General features: G+C 41.5%; 1 protein-coding gene across 3 annotated transcripts; it reads right to left on the reverse strand.

Moving 5' to 3' along the window:
• Nucleotides 1-4,611: 4,611 nt before the first annotated feature.
• Nucleotides 4,612-16,785, reverse strand: pax8 (paired box 8). Of its 3 annotated transcripts, none has more exons than XM_034095265.2 (12): nucleotides 16,649-16,785; nucleotides 14,184-14,341; nucleotides 11,426-11,567; nucleotides 10,891-11,088; nucleotides 10,546-10,622; nucleotides 10,221-10,346; nucleotides 9,461-9,639; nucleotides 9,119-9,239; nucleotides 8,657-8,896; nucleotides 8,185-8,286; nucleotides 6,643-6,729; nucleotides 4,612-5,506 (listed from the first exon to the last, which is right to left on the reverse strand). In XM_034095265.2, exons 2-12 carry the CDS (start codon nucleotides 14,203-14,205, stop codon nucleotides 5,436-5,438), a joined length of 1,365 nt encoding a protein of 454 aa, XP_033951156.1. In that variant the 5' UTR covers nucleotides 14,206-14,341; nucleotides 16,649-16,785; the 3' UTR covers nucleotides 4,612-5,435. The 3 variants fall into 3 exon arrangements, with proteins under 3 accessions (XP_033951156.1, XP_033951154.1, XP_033951157.1); XM_034095263.2 differs by having other exon boundaries at nucleotides 11,426-11,591; XM_034095266.2 differs by lacking the exon at nucleotides 14,184-14,341 and having other exon boundaries at nucleotides 11,426-11,591.
• Nucleotides 16,786-23,677: the final 6,892 nt, after the last annotated feature.

Consider the following 23,677-nt stretch of genomic DNA (forward strand, 5'->3'; position numbering starts at 1 on the left):
ACACTACTTTGAGTTGAACATTGCTCAACATCCACTCTGAAATGCCCTGTAAATATCAGCACCTGCAAACAGTGCCAGCAAACATAAACTTTACTGTAAACACTCCGATTCATCCTGTTTGTTTCCCGGCCTGAATTCTCCTCCTGACGCACATTCTCCATCTGCTGCTGACCCCATCGCACGCTCTACTTGTTACTTTTTATCTCTTATCCGACTAACACTTGATTTCTCCCACTCTGGCTATTGAAAAAACAGCCCCACCTCCATCCTTCGCTCTTGACTGCTGCTGTTGTGATTTCTCCGTCCAGGGCCCTCGAAGCCTCTCTTTGGTCCTTTCAGTGGTTTTGTTTTTTCACTCAGACTCCACTCGCCTCTTTCACCCAGACATTAACTAAACACGCTTCTTATTCTCTCCAAGCATCCACTTAAACCAGACATGTCTTGTACTTTTTATACAAACCCAGCAGTGAATGAAATCCCACAGTAGTGTAGTTTTCAGTGAGAAGTGTTGTTCCTTTATCGCTGTAACTTGATTTAAAAGTAATGGGAGTCACTGGAGAAATACATATTTCCCTTCCGGACTCTTCCCCCCGCAGACTACACTCATTAGTATTGCTTTTCTCATGGCCAGACATTTCATTTGATTTGCCTATCAGACCCAAGCATGAATCTCTCTTTATATTTTCATCAGAGCCCTTTAACAAATGCTGGCTTTTTGTAGCAAAGGAGCCTCTCATTGAGAAGGGGTAAAGGCAAGTGCCTTGCTTAAGGGCATTTAAACGCATGACCTCTTTTTGCCCTCTCCTCTTCCACACACACACTCCTGCCTCTGACAACAGTCCTCGGGCACAGACTCGGTGGCCTTTTAAGATGCAGGACAAACACACCGGTGGGCGCTTCATGGGTTAAAGCGACGTATAGAAAGCAGAGCAAGAATGTTTGTGAATTTATCTCCTCCATCTTATCTCCAGATCTATAAATATTTGCATTCATTCTTTCTCTGAAGGATTATCTTTGAACTATGGTGCAGTTGAAGGATAAAAACGCATTATCGGGAACTGTTGTGATGTTGAATGAGTTGTGTGTTTGACTCCCCCCGGCCTCCACAGGTCAACCCGCTCCCTCAGGGCAGTACCTGATACCTGGCAGATTTTATCCACCTCCGTGTGTGTGTGTATAGTGCTGAATGTGTGTGTGCTTTGAAAGGTGCGTTTTTCTTGATGTCTTCCAGTCAATAGCAGCTTCCTGCCTTCAGGGCCGGTGTGTTGTTTAATAGGCTGGTCGGACACAGGGCACCTGTGTTTCCTCCCCTCGCTGCTCCACACAGAAACACCCTCTGTTTGACTGGCACATTTGTTCCAGGTGCATTATGGTTAAAGGTGGAGGAGATTAGGTATCTTCTTGAAATGTGAGGAAGGTGTTGTCATTTGAAGTCCGCTCAGGTGTTCGGAGGCTCTCAACATTCGGGTGGTCGGTCCACCACTTTGGTCCAGACTAGTATATCTCCACAGCTGTTTGATGGATAGCTATGAAGTTTTGTAGGACTGTAATGGTCACTGATGATCAATGGTCAAAGGATTCAGTTCCATTGACTGGTTTTTCTTTTGTTATTCATGTTCCCAGAGGATGAATCCTCCTCACGTTGGTGATCCTTTGGGCAATGTCTTACCATCTATTGGTTTTTACATTTGAACGTTTTGTTATCAGGATTACAAAGTTGCCGACGACCTTGTTCTTGCTGATGATTTCAAATGCATCGTGAAGATTTAGGCTGAGGAAGGTCGAGAGATGTGGTTGACAGCTTGAAAGTAGTTTGGACTACCATGACACTAAGTATGGATATTCGTGTCCATATGAGGATGCTTTTTAATGACTTTGGTTTTAAGTTTTTTGTTTCTTTGTACATGCATGGCTGTAGAAGTGATGGGAGTAGTTTTAAGTGTGAAGATGGATAAAGAGAGAATTTAAAATTCTGCCGATTGTCATGTTGGGCACACCTGGCTAATCACTGCATAAAGTGGACCAGATTATTAGATTTTTGGTTTAGGAAAGTACAGAAAAACACAGCTTGCACAATTCAAAGAGACAGAAATGTGCAGTGGGAGTGGGTCAAAGCACAATGGCACCTTTTATCTTGTTTATGAAACCAAAGGACAATGGAAAGCTGGTATTGCGGAAGTGAACACAACAATGTAAGAATCTCACAAATATTCAGAGCCAAAGATAATGACTCATTGCAAAAAGACAACAAAGAGATCAGAATAATCCGTCATGCTTCGTCCAAAACAATTAACAAACAAGGTGATGGGTTCACTCACACAATCTGGGTTTTCTCAAGGGCCACAACACGGGGCCCACACAGCAGCGCTACCATTCAACGTTTAAAACAACAGCGTGTTCTGCAGCTCATTTAGACGGGCAAATTCTGTCGGCCTACATAATACTTATTTGCCCGGGCTGAATTGGTTGGCCCAGTGTCTCGGGCCCGGACATAAGTGGAGAACTTTCCAGATGACTGACGCAGGACAACCCCGACCCGTCATCCCACTGATTGCCACACACTCCTCTGCTGGCTTTTTGGCAGCAATTTCTCCAGGGGCCCCCATTCTGTCTTTGAGTTTGTCCCCATAATGGTGATGGGACACATGCCTCTTCCTCCATCACACACACACACACACACACACACACACACACACACACACACACACACACACTCACACACTGACACAGTGTTAGTATGGCTCTGTGTTAAATGTAGTAAGTCCCAGTCGCCCCGTCCTGCCAGCTTTGTCTGCCCTCAGCTGTTCCGGCCCGGTGCCTGTATTGTGCTGCCGGGCTCATTACCAGAAGCACTGTGGCCCGAAACCTCCTCGCTAATAGGCCCAGAGAGAGACAGAGAGGAGTTATTTCTGCTGTGGCTTCTGTGTAGCAGTCTAATGTTTTATGTTTTACTCTTTTGGCAGTTGGACTGTTAATGTTTAACTCCAACTGCTGTTATTTCTCTGGCAGACTTTAAGCGGGTTTAGGAATTTGAAATCGTTTTGAGTGAAAATGTGCCGCGTCCCTGTGAGGCGCATGCACTTGAAAGCTCCTCTGTACGTAAGAGTGTATATGGATGTGTGTGTTTCTGCATGCCTGAGCAGAGAACAGGAAAGAATGAGGGTCCAGTCAGTTGATGGGCTGTCTGGAGTGGGCCATGCCACTTGGACCACAATGGGATGAAGTGCAGCTATTGTTTAAAGTTTACGGGGTATGTACAGTAGTGTGGCCGCAGGAGACGGGTGTAGGGAGGTGAGACAGGAAAATGGTGAAATGTGAAGAGAGGAGAGGCTTGGGGAGGCAGAGAGAAAGAGAAGTGCATACTGTAAACAGAAAGACGTCAGCACTGATCTTCATCAGCAGACAGACACTGCTCTGACTGAACTGATATTGAGGACTTTAAGTGATTGTCTCAGAAGTCAGAAAAAAACGTTCATACAGTCATTTCAATTGTTGTATAATTAGGTTTGATGTGTTATTTTATGATGAATTAGGCCATGAACCACACAGAAGTTTGTGAACTGAGAATAACTGCAGAGGTTGTGTGGTCTAATGAAACCAAACAGTATAAACCCAGCTCTATGGAGCAGGTTCAAGCGCATGCACCCTGCTGATGGATATCCTAAAGATTCTAGACAGTTTAATTTGAAAAAACAAAAAATTATGATTTTATTAACAGGTTACCCAAATAATAAAATCAAATAGGAATCAAAAAAGAAACTAAATAAGCAACTGATATTTAATTTGAAAAAATACATTACTTTTCATATTACTTTTCATATTGGTAAATAATACATAGATTATTGTTGATGAATATTTGGTCACAAAAAAATCGTAAAACATCAGATGGCTACATTTTTACTTTTATAATTTAAACTTTGTCTGCATTTATTTTAGGCCTATATAAATTACATTTAGCCTATTATAAGGCATACAACACTTGTTTTCTCATCGATATTTACCTGTTACTCAATTGATTGTAAAATTAAAATAGATAAAACATTCTAGAACAATCCCTACATCTGTGCAATGTTCAACGCTTCTTTCTACGCTCGTGACAGTTTCACGTGGTGCAGGTCTCGGTGGTGGAGCGCGCGCGGCCTCTCCCTCTCCATCATCCTCGCGCCGTCCCGCGCGGCGGCACCAGGTGGGCCGCGGCAGCGCCGAACCGTGGCGTCGTTAACGCGCGCAATTACGAAGCCGCACAGAGGGAAGAAATAATTGCAAATAAAACTACATGATGCAGAAAATAAAAAAAATAAATTAGACAGATGCGCGTGTTTTCAGGATCGTTGCTTTCGTCCTTTTAAAAATGCTGAGAGCTGCAGAAAAATATATGCCAGCATTTTCATCAGAATTTAGCGTGTTAGGGCTATTAATACCCATAATCATAATAATCATTATGCGATAGAAGCAGATATGTTAAATGCTCTTGAAAATGAACTTCAAATACCTCAGCTACAAACATTAGTAGCTCTAAATTAATACAAATGTACTCAACACAGAAGTTGTTGATTTTGATCTTGTAAAAATGTAAGCCATTCTTTAAAAAGACAACAGGAAAAACACAAGTAAATTTGTCATGCTTTAATTAAAATAATTCTTTAGAAATTCATTATTTACATCTGCAATAATATTAATAACAGTATACGAAAAAATAGTCACAGTTCTTACCAAACATCAGCATGACAACAAACTACATTTTTTCGAAGCAAAACAAATGTATTTCAAGCCTTGTTGGTTTTTGTAGCCAAATCACCATCACCCCCCTCCCTCATCTTTCTCTGAGAAAAATTGCATCACTTCCCCATAAGTAATTCATCATTTACAATATGTACATATTGCTAGACAAATACATTAATAATCTTTGAGGGGCTTATGTGGTCATTTTGTTGTAATTGTGATTGAACGAGTCACCCTTTAGTCTATTTTCAGTACAGGAAAAGGTCTGAATTTACAAAGTCATAGAAATTAATTTGCAAGCAGACACAGATCAAGAGAATGAATCAATTTGAGATGATAGGACAAAAAGTATTGTAAACAAAGCAGGCATATTCAGTACAAAGAAGTTGCATATCCCTATCCACTGGATCAGTGTCAAGTTGCAGATGAAAGAAAGTCTTTGGCCAAAACAGCGTTAAAGAGCTCTATACTGAAAACATGGGTCTCAGGAAACATGGGAGAAGTTGTACCCATGTGTAAACTTGCATGAGTCAAAGTTACCCTGGGCAACAGTACCAGTAATGACAAATAAATAACATATGAGCAGGTGTGGTAAAAAAGAGTCTCAAGTTCACATCCAGTTTTGACTTTCATGCCTTGGTCCAAAATCAGACGTGTCAGCTGATGTTGTCTTAGCCCGGGTTGAGTCACATGTCCCATGATGCAGTGGGGGACTAAAGGTGGTCGTATGCGGCTGTAGACGGAGGAGCGGTGCGGGAGGCCGTGCTGTAATAATAGGGCGAACCTGTGGGGGGAGACACAGATGGAGGCCTTTAAAACAGGGAGTTGTTGGTGGTGGTGGATCAGACTCTCTTTATCCATCTTATCTGAGGTTTTACAGCACATGGTGACGCTGAATGTCTGAGCTGCTCCCACTGTTTGTCCTGCGAGACTGGATTGAGTCCTAAACCCACTTATGACTCTTACAGAATAAGCTAAAAGATGAGAGGAATACAGGACTTTCCTTTTCAGACCAGTTTGATCAGGGATACAGTGGAGGAGATTTCCTCATGGTTACATGCCTCTGTACTTCTGGAAAATAAGCTGTCTCGTGTGTGGGCAGCTATCGTCTGGTGTTTGTAATGTCAGAAATAGTAAAACATGTCCATCCTGGATTATTAAAGTCAATGCCGACTCTTTGACTGACTTATTTTGTCAGTGGACTCATTTTTGCATCTCTAATGTCATTTCATAGGACAAAAACAGGGCGATGAACTAACTATTTTTACATTGTATTTTTTTTGTATCACTTTAAAACCCCGTTTTTGGTTTCATCCCTATCTGTGAGTGACATACAGTGATCTTGCTCCATTATTACCTCAGACGTCCAGACATAAATGTGTTGGATGTCCCCAATGTCAGTGAACATTACTGATTGTTGTGATACTTTAAAAGTCATCTAATTTGGATTCTCCCTCATAAGCATGTATTTTGTTGTTGTCTGCCAAATGAAGACATGTAATGTTGAGAATGTGCATTCATATTTTCCTGTCTGTGAAAAGTCATTGGTTGTAAATTTGGAAAATTCCTCCTTTCTTTGTGTATTTGAGCCATGTTATGTTATTGCTTTCTTTTCCAACTGCAATGAAACTCTCCTTATTAAACAAAGCCTTTAGTCAGTATTGCTTTATATGACATGTGAGTGAGGTGGTTTGCACACCACTTCCTGGTTCGGTTTCTTTCCTGAAGCCATTATTTCAATTTGAGTCATGTTGAAATATTTGTGAAGCCAGTAGAAGCTTTTTCTAAATTCTCAGTGGGACTTTTACAGGTAAAATTCATTATTATGGAGGTCACAATTATACCATTATAGTTTATAATCTGAGGGAGTGCATACGGTTATCATTAGTAAACAAAAAGAAGCAATGTTTCCTGACTCACCCAGTATGCCTGAGTTGGTGAACCTCCATGCGTCGCTGTAGGTGTAGGGTGAATGGCTGTAGGTCTGACCCGCGTAGTCTGTGCCTGCTGCGAGACAGGAAATCACATCAAACACCAGCTAGGAGACATGGACGCTACAAATACTGTTATTGTTATAGAGAGAGATCTACAGAGTCGGGGTGTTTGTGTGTGTCAGCTTCTGCTCAGGCTTAGCTCACAATTCACCAACAGTTAGTGCAGCCTGTAAACCATTAATCTGTGATGCAGGTGGATGGCTGAGGGTGAAATCCCCCGACCCAGTGGTGCATGCAGCCCTCACTCCTGCAGCTCCTTCATCGCTCCTCCTCCTCTCTCCGTCCTTCACTTCCTGCTTTAGCCTCTCTGGCACTCCTCTTTCTTTCTTTTTTCTTTTTTAATATCTAATTGGTAATTATGTTGGCTGGAATGAATCCCGGTACCCCCCCCCCCCCCCATCCCGCCCCGCCCCACCCCACCCCACCCCGCTTCCTCCTCCTCCTTCTGTCCTAACCCCCCCCTTTCACTCAGTAATTGTGTATCAACGCTTCCTCACAGCGAGCCCACCAGAAAAATAATAAATCAGACCCTCTCATTTCGCGCTTCGGAGGGCAGACTTCAAATAAAAAAGGCACCACACACACACACACACACACACACACACACACACACACACACACACACACACACACACACACACACACACACACACACACACACACACACACACACACACACACACACACACACACACACACACACACACACACACACACACACACACACACACACACACACACACACACACACACACACTCTCTCTCTCTCCCTCTCTAGTCGTATGCAGGCATCCTGACGTACACACACACACACACACACACACACACACACACACACACACACACACACACACACACACACACACACACACACACACACACACACACACACACACACACACACACACACACACACACACACACACACACACACACACACACCACAAAGACCTCCTCCGCTTTGCTCATACCCAGACTTTACACCCCCTCCGCCCACCCTGCATCTCCCTCCTGGGCCCCCTGGTTCCCATGGCGATGTGTGGTCAGAGGTGTCTGGGTGGGGGGTGTGGGCAGCAGGGTGGAACCCCCAGCCTGTTCCCTGTATACCCCCTGGGCCCACGTGCACACACACACACACACACACACACACACACACACACACACACACACACACACACACACACACACACACACACACACACACACACACACACACACACACACACACACACACACACACACACACACACACACACACACACACACACACACACACACACACACACACACACCTCGCCACTCTGCCTACTCATTGACTCTTCCTGTTAATCTTCAATCCTCTCTTCCTCCATCACCCTCCCTTATTTCCTCCTTTCCTCCCTGTCTCATTTGGTTTCTTTCTATTTTCCCTCTTAATTCTCCATTTGACTTTTGTAATTCTAGGTGAAAACAAGCTTAAAAAAAGTACCTGCTACCATGCCGGTGATGGCGGAGGAGGAGTATCCTGACTGGGCCGGAGAGGGGATGTGAGGAGGGTACCCCGGCAAGGTAGAGCTCACCATGTCACGCCCTAAAAACACACAACACACAACTTTAACATCAGGAAGTTACTGTTTTATATTTGTTACAGCACAAGATGCTCTCGTTTGCAGTTTGTTTTTGCAGCACAGAAAATTCACTGTATTGCAAATAATTAATCATTAAATCAATTAAAATGTATTCAAGTTCTACGCAAAACATCATAATTAAAGAAGAAAGTTTATGCCGACTGTTTCTAATTTCTGACTATTTAAACGTTCAATTAAATCAACCAAACATTGGATTTGTGCATAATAAAAATATCCATATGTGCTAATTGCCCCCTGTGAGAAGTTGTACAACACAAATGCAAACACATTTATTATGAGCATGAACATGAATGAGATGGATGCCGTCATTACCTGAGATGATAGACTGACTGCTGAACTGCCCGTACACTGGTGCATGATGGGAGAATGAGTTGAAGGCGTTGGGGTAATGGTTGGAGTGGCTGCAGCTGCTGCTGACAGAGAGGGGCTTCTGCAGCGCCTGCAGCTCCACGAAGGCCAGGTTGGACACAGCCATGTTTGGGGAGGGGCTCGTGCTGGTCACTTCTGGGGACATTTCCTGTTTCAGACAGAGCGGCAGGGGCTGTAGAGGGTCTGAGGCGGCCAGGGCGAGGGTGGGTGAGAAAATGAAAAGGAATGGTGAACATGAGCGGAGTGACAAACTAAAAGTGAAATGTCAAAAACAAACAAAGAGTGAGTGGCGTCAGGACGTGGGTACGCTGTGTGCAACAGGCTGAAAGGTGCTGATGGTCAGCTTTTTGAGGGCTTCGACTTTGTGCTTGGGTCAAAGGTCATTATATTAACATTAAGACTCACCGGTCACCATGGCGTAGCCCTGGTGCGCCGCCAGATTCCGTCCAATGGCGGAGCTGGATGTGGAGAGGCTGGTCTTGGCCTCGTCGAGGCTGCCATTGATGAGGGACAGCGGGTACAAAGTCTGGGGATGATGAACAGGGATTAGCTATTGGGGCATGTAGGAAAAGGAATAAATATGCATGTGTACACGTGAAAAAAAAGTCAGAGTATACATTTTTCAAGTTTCAAATACATCTGAAATCAAATATATTTATATAATTTGTGTGCTTACTTAAGAGCTGCATTTAAGCATTACCACATTATAAACATGGGTGAATGTTGACAATATAGATATGTTTTTACCTGTTCTGTCTTGCTGCTAGAGGCCGAGCTGAATGAGTCTGGGGGATAGTGGTGGTGACGATCAAACCCACAGTCCAGGTGCTGCGTGGCTGAGGAGAAGTGATCCAGTCTCATCTGTTTCCTCGGGACGCCCCCGCTGCCCTGAGAGTCAACGCTGTGCCGACAACTCTCCTGATCACCTGAGAGACGCGGAGGAGAAGAGGGTGAGCCAAATATCTCTTTTGCTTTTGTGACATCTGAATATCCTTGGGCAAAATGTTGTTCCGAAATATAAAACTTTTTATCGTCAAAAGTTTAAATGCTGAAATGACTCTAAACCAAAAAAGGTTATCATGAGGTTAGTATTTAAGGGTGTGAATGAATTCTTTACGTGTTGTTTGTAATGCTGCCTCAAAATTCTCTTTATGAGCCAACATTTTTTATTCAATTTATGAGAATTTTAAACACTCCCTTTCTATGTTTGTGCCTTTTGGCCCACTCTGAAAAGCAGGTCGATAAAAAGTCAAATATAACATTGAATTAAAAATGTGTAATATTTTGAGTGAATGAATTCAGGCCGGTGCCAATACATTGTGTGCAACAGATATAATCAAAAACTAAACATTAACCTTCAAAGGTTGTAATTGGGAAAAAATGGAGCACCACCCCTTTCCATCTTTTAAACTGATACAAATGTAATGGCTTCCTCCCTATACACTGCCACAATAAAACAAAAATAGTCCCAATAATGGGCGTCTCCTTCATTTGATCAAATTCTTACTGTCGTCATGGCTCCTCTTGCCCTCGGCGCTGGGTTGAGGGATACCCAACAGTCCGCTGATGGAGTAAGTAGAGCCCAAAGAGTCTGAGTGTGGAGACTCTGGAGGGGTAACGGCTGAACTCGGGACTGAGGGGAGATAAACAAAGACAGACAGATTTGAGACAGAGAGCGGAAATGATACTGTAGATGCCACAAGGTCACCAGCTTAATCCTACATGAGCGCACTCTATCTTTAACCCTAATCCTTCCCCGTCACATGATAGTTCTCGCTGATATGGATGGCGATACAGCTTCCATTGTGCATGTGTTTATGGGAAAGACTTACTCAAGGTTTGTCCTGGACTCAGGCCTTTTCCATCCAGAGGCAGGTTGAACGGCTGCTGGACCTTTGTTCGAATTATTCTGAAACAAAAATAACTCAAATGAGTAACTGGGAATTTGACCTTTACCACTAACTGTGAATGTTGGGTTTAATGATAGCATATAAAGCGGAAAGTTCAGAAGTATCCGTTTTTTCTTGAACCTACAGAGAGAATTTAGCTTCAAATCACAAAATCTCTTTATGAACCTTCCTCATTCATCTTTCTTTGAACTCAAAATTCCACATATCTTCATGCCGCTGAGCCCCAGCGGCTCACTGCTAACATGATTTCATTCATAATTCAGTCACCTGTTAATGGAGCTCACGCTGGGCACCGTGTCGCTGTCACACACTCCCTCCGCCAGCAGTCGGTCCCTGATTTCCCAGGCGAACATGGTGGGATTCTGTCTCTTGTAATCTGCGATTTTATCCACAACTTTCGGGGTGGCCACCTTGGGCTTGGAGCCACCGATCACTCCAGGCTTGATGCTGCCTGTCTCGTAATATCTGGAAGAGAGTACAACATGTTCAGTCATTACTTTAGGCTTGGTTGTCACCCAAAAACCAGTTTCCTACACTGAAAAAACTCACATTGACTTTAATTACATGTAGTGTGTCAACAAATGTCAGAAAACTGTATTAGGTTAGTTGAAAGCAATAATATTAAGTTGAACTGTTTTATTTAAACTCAATTGTATTGCCTTTAACTAACCTAATACAGTTATGTGGAAGCTGTTGACATAATAAATGTAATTAAAGTCAATGTTCTTTTTACATAATCAGTCTCTCAGAGGTCAAAGAACACAACCAGGCTGATTAACAGAATGTTAGGAAACTCGCTTACCGTCCCAGGATCTTGCTGACGCAGCCGTGGCTGACTCGGAGCTGCCGGGAGATGTCGCAGGGCCGGACCCCCTGGTGGGCCATGTCCACGATGCGTTGCCGGATCACCTCCGGGAGTGGACGTCCATTAACAAACATTCCACCTAGTTGGTTAAAACCCCCATGACCTGGGGGAGGAGGGGGATGAACACTCATAAATGTCTAGGAACATGAGACCTGAGAAATGCCAACGTCATCACACATCAAAGTCACACACACCTGGACACACACGCTGCCCATCCAAAACTGACTTTTTAAGCTACCAAACTTTATAAAGGAGTGTATTATGCATCCCTAAAAGCTGTCCCTGTGGTCTAACCCTCATTGACAAAGGATGGATCACACAAACACTGCACCGCTTAAAATGACAAACACACAAGCAAAGCTTCTTCCTATATGAAATGCATCATCAACTAATTTAATGTTGCAATGATAATGATAAAGTAGCTGTCAAAAAAGCATAAAAGAGGATAAAGCCTGAGTGTAGTCCTCAGGGATGTTATAGCAAAGTAAAGTTACTAATGTTCTAATACACCTATACTAAAGTAGATTTTTCTACAAACATGATGTTGTCTCTCTTAAAGTGACCTGCGACATTCATCATCCGTCCGTTAGCAGGCTGGAGATTAGCTCGGTCTTTAACTGTAATAAATAACTGTAGCAGTGGCGGCGTTGTCAGCAGCCGCGTAATGAAGGTTTACATTTAAAAAGTCGAGGAGATGAAAGCAGCAAGGAGAAACAAACCTTGAAGAAGATTGTTATGTTCAGGGTTGATTTATTAACAATTATTTTAAAAGGGACATTTAAGGTGAATTGATCAATAAACTAAGGTTTAGTGTACGTTTTGAGGAGTCTGTTTTTAAATCATTTGTCACTATTAATTTTGTTTAGAAAAATAACATTTCATATGAATATTAATAGTGCATATCAATTTATTATGCCCCTATTAAACTTTGCCCAGCAGCAAAGCTTTAACTTTTAAATTGATTATTGTTTGATGACTTCCAGGCTTATAAATAATAATACCTGCAGGCTTATTCTCACAATTCTCATTTATATTCACTGATTAGTGTATTTTCCATTAATTATAAATCATGGTGTATTATTGTTATTTACTGAAAGAATATTTGTTTATATAATTTATTATGTATAGTACATTTGCATTTTACCATAAGAAGTTACTTTGGTATATAATGAGCAAGCTGATTTACAATGTCATGTCATCTAGATGCTAATGCTTTTGTACTTAAATGCTGAAAATAATACAAGATCAGGAACAACTGCAAAAAAACAAATAGAACTGCCACTATTTGACTGACATAAGAATATCAAATATATTTTTGCACTTTTAATTAAACCCCAAAGATCTGTCAAAGCCTGATCCTTTAAAACACCACCCTACAACAACAGAGCGGTTTTTCCCGGCAAACAGCAGCAGACAAAGCGCGCGCGCTGCGTTCAACAGCAGCAGCCTGCACATCTTCTCTATAGACTGCACGGTGGTGACTCTGCAAGAACACCATTGCTTTTAATTTAACCCATTGAGAGACGCTTCTCTTTTCTCAGCCTTTTCCCAGCTTTCATTTCCACATCAAACAGCGGCCGACGAGAGGCCGAGGGGAGGGGGGAGCGAGAGGGGGGGAGCGAGGGGAGAGAGGTGGTGGTGGGGGGGGGACCTCTATTAACGCTGCCAGCGGAGTGTGGAAAAAAATCTCCCCGCCAAGCTTCATCAACCTGCAGGATATTAAAGCCGAGCAGACCCGGGGGGCGGCTTGCACGCGCACGTGAACGCGCGCAGTGCACTAGACACCGTGTGCACGCCCCAAAAAAAAACAAAGCGTGAATTCATTACGAGGAAAAGTATAGCTAAGATAGATAGATATACATAGATAGATAGATAGATAGATATATAGATAGATGTAGAGAGATCAGAGGAGGATTGCTATCTGACAGCTTTGAGTGCCAACTAATTAATTTCCTCAATGTCCTGCACAACGACCGAGGAAAAATAACTGTTCACTCCTTTAAGAATCAAAGTGCAGACAAGACCCCTCTCTGTTTCCCATTGTAGGCCTACATTCTCCAAACAGTGTCCAGTTTTGGGCTGAATGCCATACAGACAAGCATCCAACCCAGTTTTATTTCAAATTCAAGTGGAGATCCCAAAGTTTCCAAAGAGGCCAAATATAGGTCTGGCACTGTGTCAAATTATGCACAACTTACATGAAAGCATCACAGGACCAATATAGAGCTGTACACGTTCGTAATGGTAACTTGATGTCATAGTTGCTCCTTTATATCAGTATAAAACATTAAATGAATGGTGTTACACACTATAATGTAAGCAGAAGGGCATTTTGTGACCTTTTCCCATTTTGTGTATTAATGTACAGTTCTCCAATGAAGACATATTTTGACTAGTGTCATGTATGGATGCCCAGAGAATAAGCTACTGTTAAATACATAAACAAAACATGTATCTGCTTACAAGCAGTCCACATCATTGTGTGTGTGTTGAACCATTTATTTAATGTTTGCTGTTCATGAATACTAAATAGGGGATTAGGAAGATTATTTATTTCAAGCTTCATAAGGGAAAAATAAAAGGGGAAAAGTTGATGTTGAGGGGTTATTAATATGAAGACGGATCACAATTCTCAAATGTGTTCAGCTAAACTGTTCACAGGAGTCTGAGAGGCCAACTTATGTTGTGTATTTACCTCTTCCAGCGTGGTTGGACATATCCCTGAGATTTTGGTCCTTGCTCCACCAGCTGAACGTGACGGTCGGCTCCACGCTGTCCCGGTTAAAGTGTTTTTACTCCCCGTCCTGTTTCGTCTGGCATGAGTGTGCTCCTGAGCGCACTGTGGAGCACACGCTGCAGGAGGACAGTGGTTTATCAAACTGGCTGTTTGTCATGGGATGCCTCTGAGCTCAAACACTCAGCTGGTGGCACTCTGTGAGTGTCTGCAGGGAAATGCAGCTATAAGATGCTGACAATTGTCTTCAAATTAGCTGAATCTGTCCGTCTTTCTCTAATTTAACTTTAAATAGAACAGGCCTGTGTGTCTGTGTTTATGTAAAGAACTATAATTGAATAATGAGCTTTTGTAAAACATGAGAGTTCTTTTCCCCCTTCGGCCAACCCAGATGGCTGCTCCTGTTATACATAAAATTTCCCTTCATTAACCGCTCTGTAATCAGGATTGACTGGTCTCATCAATCTCCTTTTAACTATTAGAACCAGAGGGTTTATTTTATTTGGGGGTTTTAACAGAAAAATAGAGAATTGTATATGTGCATTGGGATGTAGAGTAGATTTGGTAAGAGGAAAAATAAACATTGGAGAAAGGAGAATCACTCAGGACTGATTGATTTACCTTAACAATACAAAAAATAACCTGAATCAATTCGCCAGAATGTCTTAAGGGACATTAAAAAGGAACATATTTTCTTAAAGATAGAAAGTGCTGCTTTATGTCTCATTTGTTGGACTCAAATGAAATGAAAAACAAATAAGAATGGACTTCAGAGATGTGAACAAATCTTCTGATCTCCACTCTTCACTAAAAGGGTCTACATCTGCTGTACATATGGAAGCAGTAGACATTGTCTGATAGTGAGCCTTCTCTCTATTGGATTAACTTCCAACTCCACAGTCTTGATAGCAAAACATTGTCATATTTTACATAAAAATACACCCCTTTATTAATACACAGAGTCAAAATAGTACTGCTTCATTTCCATCAACTACAATTATTGGAATAAAATGTAATCAAAAATGTTTAAAGCCACTTAGTGTTGCATGGACCTGTTTTAATGCAATGTAAGCGTGTCAGTCAGGTGTTGTCATGTCCTGCTGGGTGAACACTTTAAAAATTAACCGAATAATTACATTCATTAATAATTACAACACTGTTAGGACAAGTAATGATTGATGACATCTGTAAGTTATAGTACAAATAAAACGTATTCTCGTTTGCAGCTTATAACTTCTACTGTCTACTTTTGTCTTTTGTGTGGGGATTAACTTTATTGACATAAATATTCAAGTACACTTGAAAATGTAGTGCAATTCGTGTGAGTTTAAGGAATTAACTTAAAGCTAAATGTAATTACAAACCTTTTGGTAAAATGTTTAATTAAAAGCAGTTGATTAGAATCATATTTCCAAAATTACACATCATTTAAAATGTGAGGTAATAGGCATGTCAAAAATAAAAATGTAGCAAAAGTCATATTATGGTTATAAGCCTATATATAGATAATGGAAAACAACATACATCTCAGTAAATACAAAATCTATGAATGAAGTAGCATTTGGTTGCAATTAGTGTTGGTTTTATTGGGAAGTAAAAAACATCATGACATTGAACGACTTGTCAATGTAACTGAGAGGCTCTTAATTATAGTTTAGTAATAATGTTAATACTAGTTTACTTGTTCCTGTTAATAATTATAATTCATGTTCTACAGCCTGTTGCAAACTTGTTTTTAATATATTTTTAACAAGTCTGTCATTTTATCTTTTAAAGTGATATTTAGCATTTTAACACATGTTAAGTTGTTTTTGTATTTGACTGTTTCTGTAAATTATTTAAACTTGCTTAATTTTTTCATGAACATTTATGTTAAGCAACAATTCAACATGCTTTGGTATTTCATTTCTTTCTTTTTTTCACAGTCATTTCACGAGTTCAACTCGCCTGCAACAGATGACAGAAAATATAATTGTTAAGACATAAAAACTACAGCTTTCAGTCAATTATTTGGGCCCAAGTAATTCAAACGGATATTGAATGAAGCTATATAAGAGAAAATAAAAACACAAGCTCTTCACTTCTGGAAAATTACCCAAATTATTCAGCTCTTTCTCTCAATGGCTACAGCTTTTATTCGGTGAATTTGGATGATAATTATTGTCTTTTAAAAAACTTTCCGTAATCTGAAAATGGGTCACCCTTTTACACCTTAATCCCAATAAACTGTTGTTTATTACAATGCCTAATTCCTCAATGTTTCCCCAAATCAGAACGACATTAAGCCTGCTGTCTTGTGCGTATTTTGGGGATAATTGAAGCCTCCTCTGCTCCGTTTACATCTCGCTGTGTGTCAGGACTGCGGACCGATTCATCCATTCAGACAGCATTCATATAGAGAGGGATACATTAAAGAGAGATCTTACCTTTTTAACAATGCCTCTCAAATTAAAAACGTCCCCCTGCTGCGGAGTGCGGATCTTCTGATATATTATCCAAAACGATGAGGACTCTGGTGGTTGTTATAATAAAACACGGTGTGTGTCGGAGGCTGCTGTGTGTTGTGTGTGTGCGCTGCCAACACTCAGCCAGGTTTTATCCAACCGGGGCTGCGCGCAGGAGGGAGCCCTGCAGCCATTGGAGGAGGAAGAAAGAGGGGGTGTGTTTTATGTGAAAATAGAGGAGCAGCCCCCAACAAAAAAGAGAAGAATACAAAAAAAAGAAAAGATGACTGACCCTGTGTTTTGATGGCATTACACCCGCGGAGTGACTGTATACGGAAACACTTGTCAAGGAGACGGCTTGTTTTCCGTTCACCTGCAGCGACAGCCCCGCTTTAATTAGACTGTACGCGCAGTGACACCGGTCCGCGCGCCGCTTTCACACGAGTTAATGTCTGATTTTCTGCTATTAGTCACAGTTTCTCCCTGACAGGTACACTACACCTGACCGAGGAAAATAGTTGAAGTTTGAACACGGAAGTAGAATTTATCGTGACCCAAAATATGTTTTAAAACCTTTTTAATTGGGGACTATTTTGTGCAAGAAGCAGAAATGCGTAAAATCAGATTTTCGGTCCAAGCATCGGACCTTCATTTCTGCAAAGACATAAAAGATGGATGTGGTTCTTATCGCCAAATAGCCTATTGTTGTTTCCAAGCTCAGACAGTGAATCAAGATGGTTATTAGGGGAGGAAATGCTCATAAACAGTAAATGTCTTTATTCAATTATTGCATTTGTCACGAAGACATATGTTTTTTTTTTTAGTTAACACATCTTAAATCATGAAACAATATCAAATCAGGTGGAAGAGGAGTCTATTTCTTGTCAAATCTGATCTTAAATTACATTCTAATTAAGATTAATTTGGAATCTAATGGAAAGCCTAAAAACAAAGAGTGCATGGATCAAATTTGATTGACTTGCTCTTTTCCTGAAATGCATTTTCTGAATGAAATTAGATCAAAGCACAGCAAAGGCTGATTTACTCTTCATCTATTGGCTAGATCAAATATATAGAATTAAAACTCGCTCAGAGCATGCAACCGTTGTGTTGCTTCCTCGGAATGCTCTAAATTGTTTTGCTAAAGGAGTTTTTTGCATGCATGGAAACGACGTGAAGCTTCATTGAAGTGAGTTGATTTTCTGCCCCGCGTGAAACAGGGCTCGTGATGTCACACCAGGGTGTCAGGATCCCCCTGAGTTAAAACGCTGTTAATGTTGTTTCTCACAATCCTGTAAAACAAACACAGCACCTCTAATGACAGCATCCATGGCACCGTGTCGCCTGTCTTATAGAAAACCAGGTTTATACATCAGCCATTTGGAGCTTTTCCTTTTCTTAGGAGAGTTTTCATAAGGTAATATAAAACACATAAAATACACTTTTTTTTGCCTAAAGTAGCGGTTGAGTTTGAATTGCTCCAGCTTCACGACAGGCTTACAACAAGAGAAGGGAACCTAAAAGCAACATCAGTCCTTATCTCGTCAGCTTGTGATTGAAGTCCTTCTTTCTTCTTCCATCTGGGCCTCTGCAGGACAATGGGGCGACTGTTTTTAAATAAATACAACCGTCAGGAGACTAAAGGGAATCATAACCTGAGATGGAAACCGAGACAGTCCTCTGTAAAGTGACCAGAGAGAAATTACAAGTGCCCGGAGGGGAAAAGTGGCAGAAGAAAGAGAGGTGACCGAGAGTTTAACAAGGGATTAAACTCTCAGATTGGTATCTATCATGATGATACTGTGAATTAAAATAGAGCGTAATTATATGGTTCAACTTGCCAAGGGGCAGGAGTCACACACGCCCTGAATCCGGACTCATAACGCATAAAGGCTGATCTTCAGAAAAATATCCTGAAGCATCTTCGCGATTTCCTCCTTCATTCATGCACTTTGGATGCTGATAGATGTCAATCATGCCATTTAGGGGTGTCGGTAATTCAGAGAGAAAATTATTCCTTTTAAATGCCATCAATCCGCTGCTGACAACAGTGAAAGGAGAGGAATAGTTGATCATAATGTAGTTTTAACTGTGGAAACACATTCCACACACAGAGAAATCCAAAAAGACATACACACAGAAATGCATTTTCGTTAGAATTACTGTTATTATTGGCTTTATAGTGACTCAAATCATTATTTTCAAACGAAACTAATTAAAAAGAGTTGGGAGAAAATTACAGTTTAACAAAAAAATCTAGAAATTCTACTAAGTATTAATTTTACAATGATGCTATTTGTCTCAATAAACAGACAATTTAAGAGTTTTTGTATGTAGGCCTACGGCTACATGTAATCGTGTTACTACTGAGCGTAAAGTTGACGAGCTGCAACTACATTTTGAAAATCATTTTAGAAAAATAAATAAGTATAAGAATGCTGTTGTAGAATATGTTTTAATATGTTATAAAACGATGCAAAAAAAGGGTTATTTCCACACTAAAACTCGTCAGATGTGAGGTGCATGTTTTCTCTTTCGCCCTTCGTGCACTTAACATATGAGCACTATCCCAGTGCTGAATTATGTGTCCGAGAGATTCATAAAACACAGTTTGTCAGACTACATCAAACCTTCAACACACGTATTGACTCGAGTATGTTTCTGAGTTTCTATTAAACTGGTTCAGAATCATTTAGCAAGGAATACAAATGTTGAGTGCCGAGTTAAAAGTGCCCAAACATTATAATGGGACACATTCTCATTTTAGGAGAACAAGTGAGTTTGCTGCCCTTCCTAGAACAACATTCTATAAATGAACTCTGAAAGAAAAATGCAATGTGTATTTTCTTTCTTTCTTGTCTCCGGGTGTGTCTTGTTGACAGTTCTATCTCCGGATTTACTTCCCCGAGCAAAGTTTGTATGTCCGCAGAAAAAGCAGCGTAACCTGCGGCGACAGGTGGCAACAAGAGGAGAGGGTAAAAGGTCAGAGCGAACACTTCCGACTGCCGAGATAAGGACACATGCATAACTATTTTGCTGCTTGTATTTCAACTCGATTCTTAATGCTAATGCAGAGCACAACATAATTTGGAAAGGACTGAATTTCGATGGAAAAAAGCAGTGGTTTCAGATATCAGCATATGTTGTGTGCAGGCTTTTAGTAAGTATGCACGTATATCACATTCTAGGATAGGGATATTAGAGCAAACAACTTAACTAAACTTTACAGGTCAAATTAAAGCACCATAGAGAATCTAAACTGTAAATAATAACATGGAATATTAGAAATATGGTATAGCCAAAAACACATTGCGCACAATTTGGAGCAAAATTACCCCCGGTAAAAATCAATTTCAAACCACAAAGTAACTTTAATACCCGTTTTTAATTTGAAATATTTTTATACATGCTTTTTTTCCTTATTCCCTCAAAGTGCATCCTCTCTTTTAATTCATCCCTCTCGCAAACTAAGCAGAAGTGTGACTCGCGATGCTCGCTCCCGTACTCACTTATGCATCGCACCTCTGCTCGTCTGCGCGCTCCCGCAAAGATGAATGCTTCCCGTGGAAAAAGCACCCGCTTAATGACAACTTTTATAAATCTAGCAAAGCGAGCGCACGTCCTCTTTGTGGTCAGCGAGTCGAGATGAGCCAGATAATTAGGTCATAATAGCTGCAGAAACACCTCACTATTGATGATCCCATTAGGGCGATGATTTCCCATCCCACAAGTGCTGAAACGTGTAGTTTTTGCCTTTTTACTTGGTTCATTTGGACATTCCCGGGAGAATAATTTTGAAAGATATAGTCATAGTTTGTTCACTGAAATGTACTTTTTCTGTCTTTAGGCTTAATTCCTGGAGAATCTGCATTCTGATAAGAGCTTTTTGACGACACCAAATGTCCCAGTGTGCCATAAGAACTGAGACATACCTCCATTAAGAGTAAGTGAAGTCCATATGAGTTTTGTTTAACCTCTGTATGTATGTCCTGCCAATTTGTTACCACATGGGATTCAGTCATGTTTGTGTGTTACTGTCATGATATGTGTTGCCAATCTCTTTTCAGCTTTTTCCCCTTGATCCTCTCAGTGCCGCCCTCTTTCTCCCTAGCAGCCTTTACCATCTGTTTTGGCTCCCCTCCATTCTGTGCCCTCATCTTTTTCTCCTTATCTTCCTGTGTTTTGTGCACTGTCCACCCTCCCTCAAGCTTTGTCTGTCTTAGTCCAGCCCCGTCCATTGTTCCCCCTGTGCCTCCCATTTCCGCTTTGGTGTTGCCCTCTGACCCCGCACCCTGTCCCTCCTGCTGACGTTCCCCCCCGTGCAGAACCCCAAATCTTCTTGTTCTTCTCTTGACTGGTCCCCCTTTAAGTTTTTTTTGGGGGGCTAATAACTGTTGCCAGCAAGCCCCACACAAAATCCCAGCATGATTGCTATTGTGAGGCCCACAATGGCATACAGGCAGTAATGGCCATTAGCAACAGAGGGGTTTGGCCTGGGAGTGGTGTTTAGTTGTGTTTAGCCCACATTCAATTTGGACTGGTGGTCAGATGGGAACTCTTCAATCAAGTTTTTTATCAGCTCTGTTTCTGCTGGCATATTACCGACCATATCAATTTTTTCCCTCTTCTAAAATAATGTAAGAATTGACCAACTTTAATGATTTAAAGTTGTATGTCTGAATGAGTTCAATGTGGGTGAGACTGACCACAGACATACACACACCCCCATCGACACACACTAGTGATTGTGGTAGACTTTGATGATCAGAGCGGTCCATCACAGTGGACCTCGTCTTCATGCCTGTCAGTCAGAGTCGGTGTCCATGGAGACGGGCATCACATAGGTGGCTATGATGGTTTCTTGGGGGCGGAGATGAAAGTCCTCATGGGAACTCAGGTGCTGCTCTTACAAGTGGAGAACAGAGAGAAATGGATAGTATAAGAGACTCAGTATAACAGCTGCTGTAATGCAGAAAATGTCAAAGCACAAGTCTGTTAGCAAGCTTAGGAAATGTCTGTGAGAAAAACCAAAACACTTTGTTTCATCATCTGGATTAGTGTCCTCCTGTCACTGTCTGCTTATAATTAACTTGCTAAAGAGACACCAACAAAATCGTGTTAGGGCCACCCCAGATAAATATTTTGTTATTCAGTGTCTTCCAAGAACGCTTAACATTCATGATTGGTTGAACTTAAAATGGTACATTTAACCAAATGTTCTTTAGTAAAAAGTAGTTCCACTGTTCGCTGACATTCAACCAGTGTTTTGCCTAAATCTCAACAACTGTTGAATACATTGCCATAAAATGCTGGACAGACATTCATGAGGATGAACCCTATCTTTGGTGATCCCTTGACTTTTTCCTTCAATGCTACGAGACTGACATTTGTGCTTTGAAGTAAAATCTCAACAACTATTAAAACGTTCCCATGAATATTGGTTCAGACATTCGGCTCCAATGACCATCGAGTCTAAGTTTTCTTGTAACTTAAAGACCCAAATAAGACCCACAAAATTATGTATTCCAGCAGTAATTTTACTTGGACATATTTGACAAGCAGATAAAGTGTCTGACCCATATGTAAAACCAGTGAACTGCCAAAATGAAAGGTTTAGCACCACATATGTAATTGTCTATCTTGATATGATAGACACTTTTTAAAGTCGAGGTGTGTTTATCTCCACACATCTAATTCTCTATTTATTAGGCTGATATAACGTGAGTGTGACTGACTTGAGTATATTTGTCTGTCTCTGCTGTCAACAGACGATAAAGTGGAGCCAAATGTTAACACTGTGTGGGAAACAGGCATTAAGAGAGGCAGAGAGAGCGCCTGCAGATTTACTGCCGCGATGTCCCACTGATGCGTCGTGTTTGACGATTATGGACAGCCCAGGGTAATAGCAATGTAATTAGGCCTTTACTGTCGTGTAATTCTCCGTCAAGCACATTGTCAATAGCTTGGTTGATGAGGTTGAAAGTGAGATTGGAATCCAGTGACCCGGGTCAGCCATCGTAATACGGGCACTCACACATCAACACACACACACAGGCAGAGTGCTTGTAATGCAGTGTTGATGCTGTGATATTTGCTTTTGTCCCAGTGTTGATCTAAGCTGACATTATGCTGTATGGCCCTGATCGCTGTTTGTCTGAGTGTTACATTTGTCATCCGTGGGAGGGCAAACGAGGGATCAGGAGGACTGGAGAGCAAAGTGAGAGAGAGGGAGAGAGAGAGGGAAGGATGGCAGGTGAAGTAGGGAGTGAAAGAGGGGAGTTAAGGGGGGTGTATGTGCTCATCTCTTGTGTGTCAGTTGCAGATCTGCTGGTGCGGAAGCAGATCTTTTCCCTCAGTGACTCTATTAATTTACCTCATTTATCTTAACCACCTCCCCCTCCCCCCAATAAATACTGGAGACCTCAATCCATGTGTGTGTGCCAGTGTGTTTGTGCGTGCACGTGAACAACCATATATCTGTATGTGTGTGCGTGTGTATGTGTGTGCGTGATGGAATAAAAACACAGCAGCTCCCCTTTCTATTCCCAGAGGACAAATCCGTGGCGGAAAAACTCATTTTCCTGCAAATAGTTTGTCAGCCAAGCTAGGAGGAGTGATAAATTATCACAGACGTTAGGTGAAGGAGGGTGACTGGAGGAAGAGGGAAGCCCTCTCTCTCTCCCCTCTCTCTCTCTCTCTCTCTCTCCCTCTCTCTCACACCTTTCTCTCCTCACTCACTTTCTCAAACTACTCCTCCCTCCACTTCCTCCCATCATTTCTATTTACCTGTGATTTCTCTCATCCTGCACCTCACAAGTACAGAAAGCTTTGATCTAAACATGATACATGCTTTTCATGTGCACCGATAACAAAAACATGTAGACAAACACACGCACGTACACACCTCACAAACACGCACACACACCCACACAGTGCGAGTTGGAATTGGGAAAATGTGGTTGCCCCTACAACTCAAGTGTGACTCCCCATTCCAGATGATAAATTGATGGC

The sequence above is a fragment of the Pseudochaenichthys georgianus genome, chromosome 12, assembly GCF_902827115.2.
Source record: "Pseudochaenichthys georgianus chromosome 12, fPseGeo1.2, whole genome shotgun sequence".
NCBI classification, from domain to species: domain Eukaryota; kingdom Metazoa; phylum Chordata; class Actinopteri; order Perciformes; family Channichthyidae; genus Pseudochaenichthys; species Pseudochaenichthys georgianus.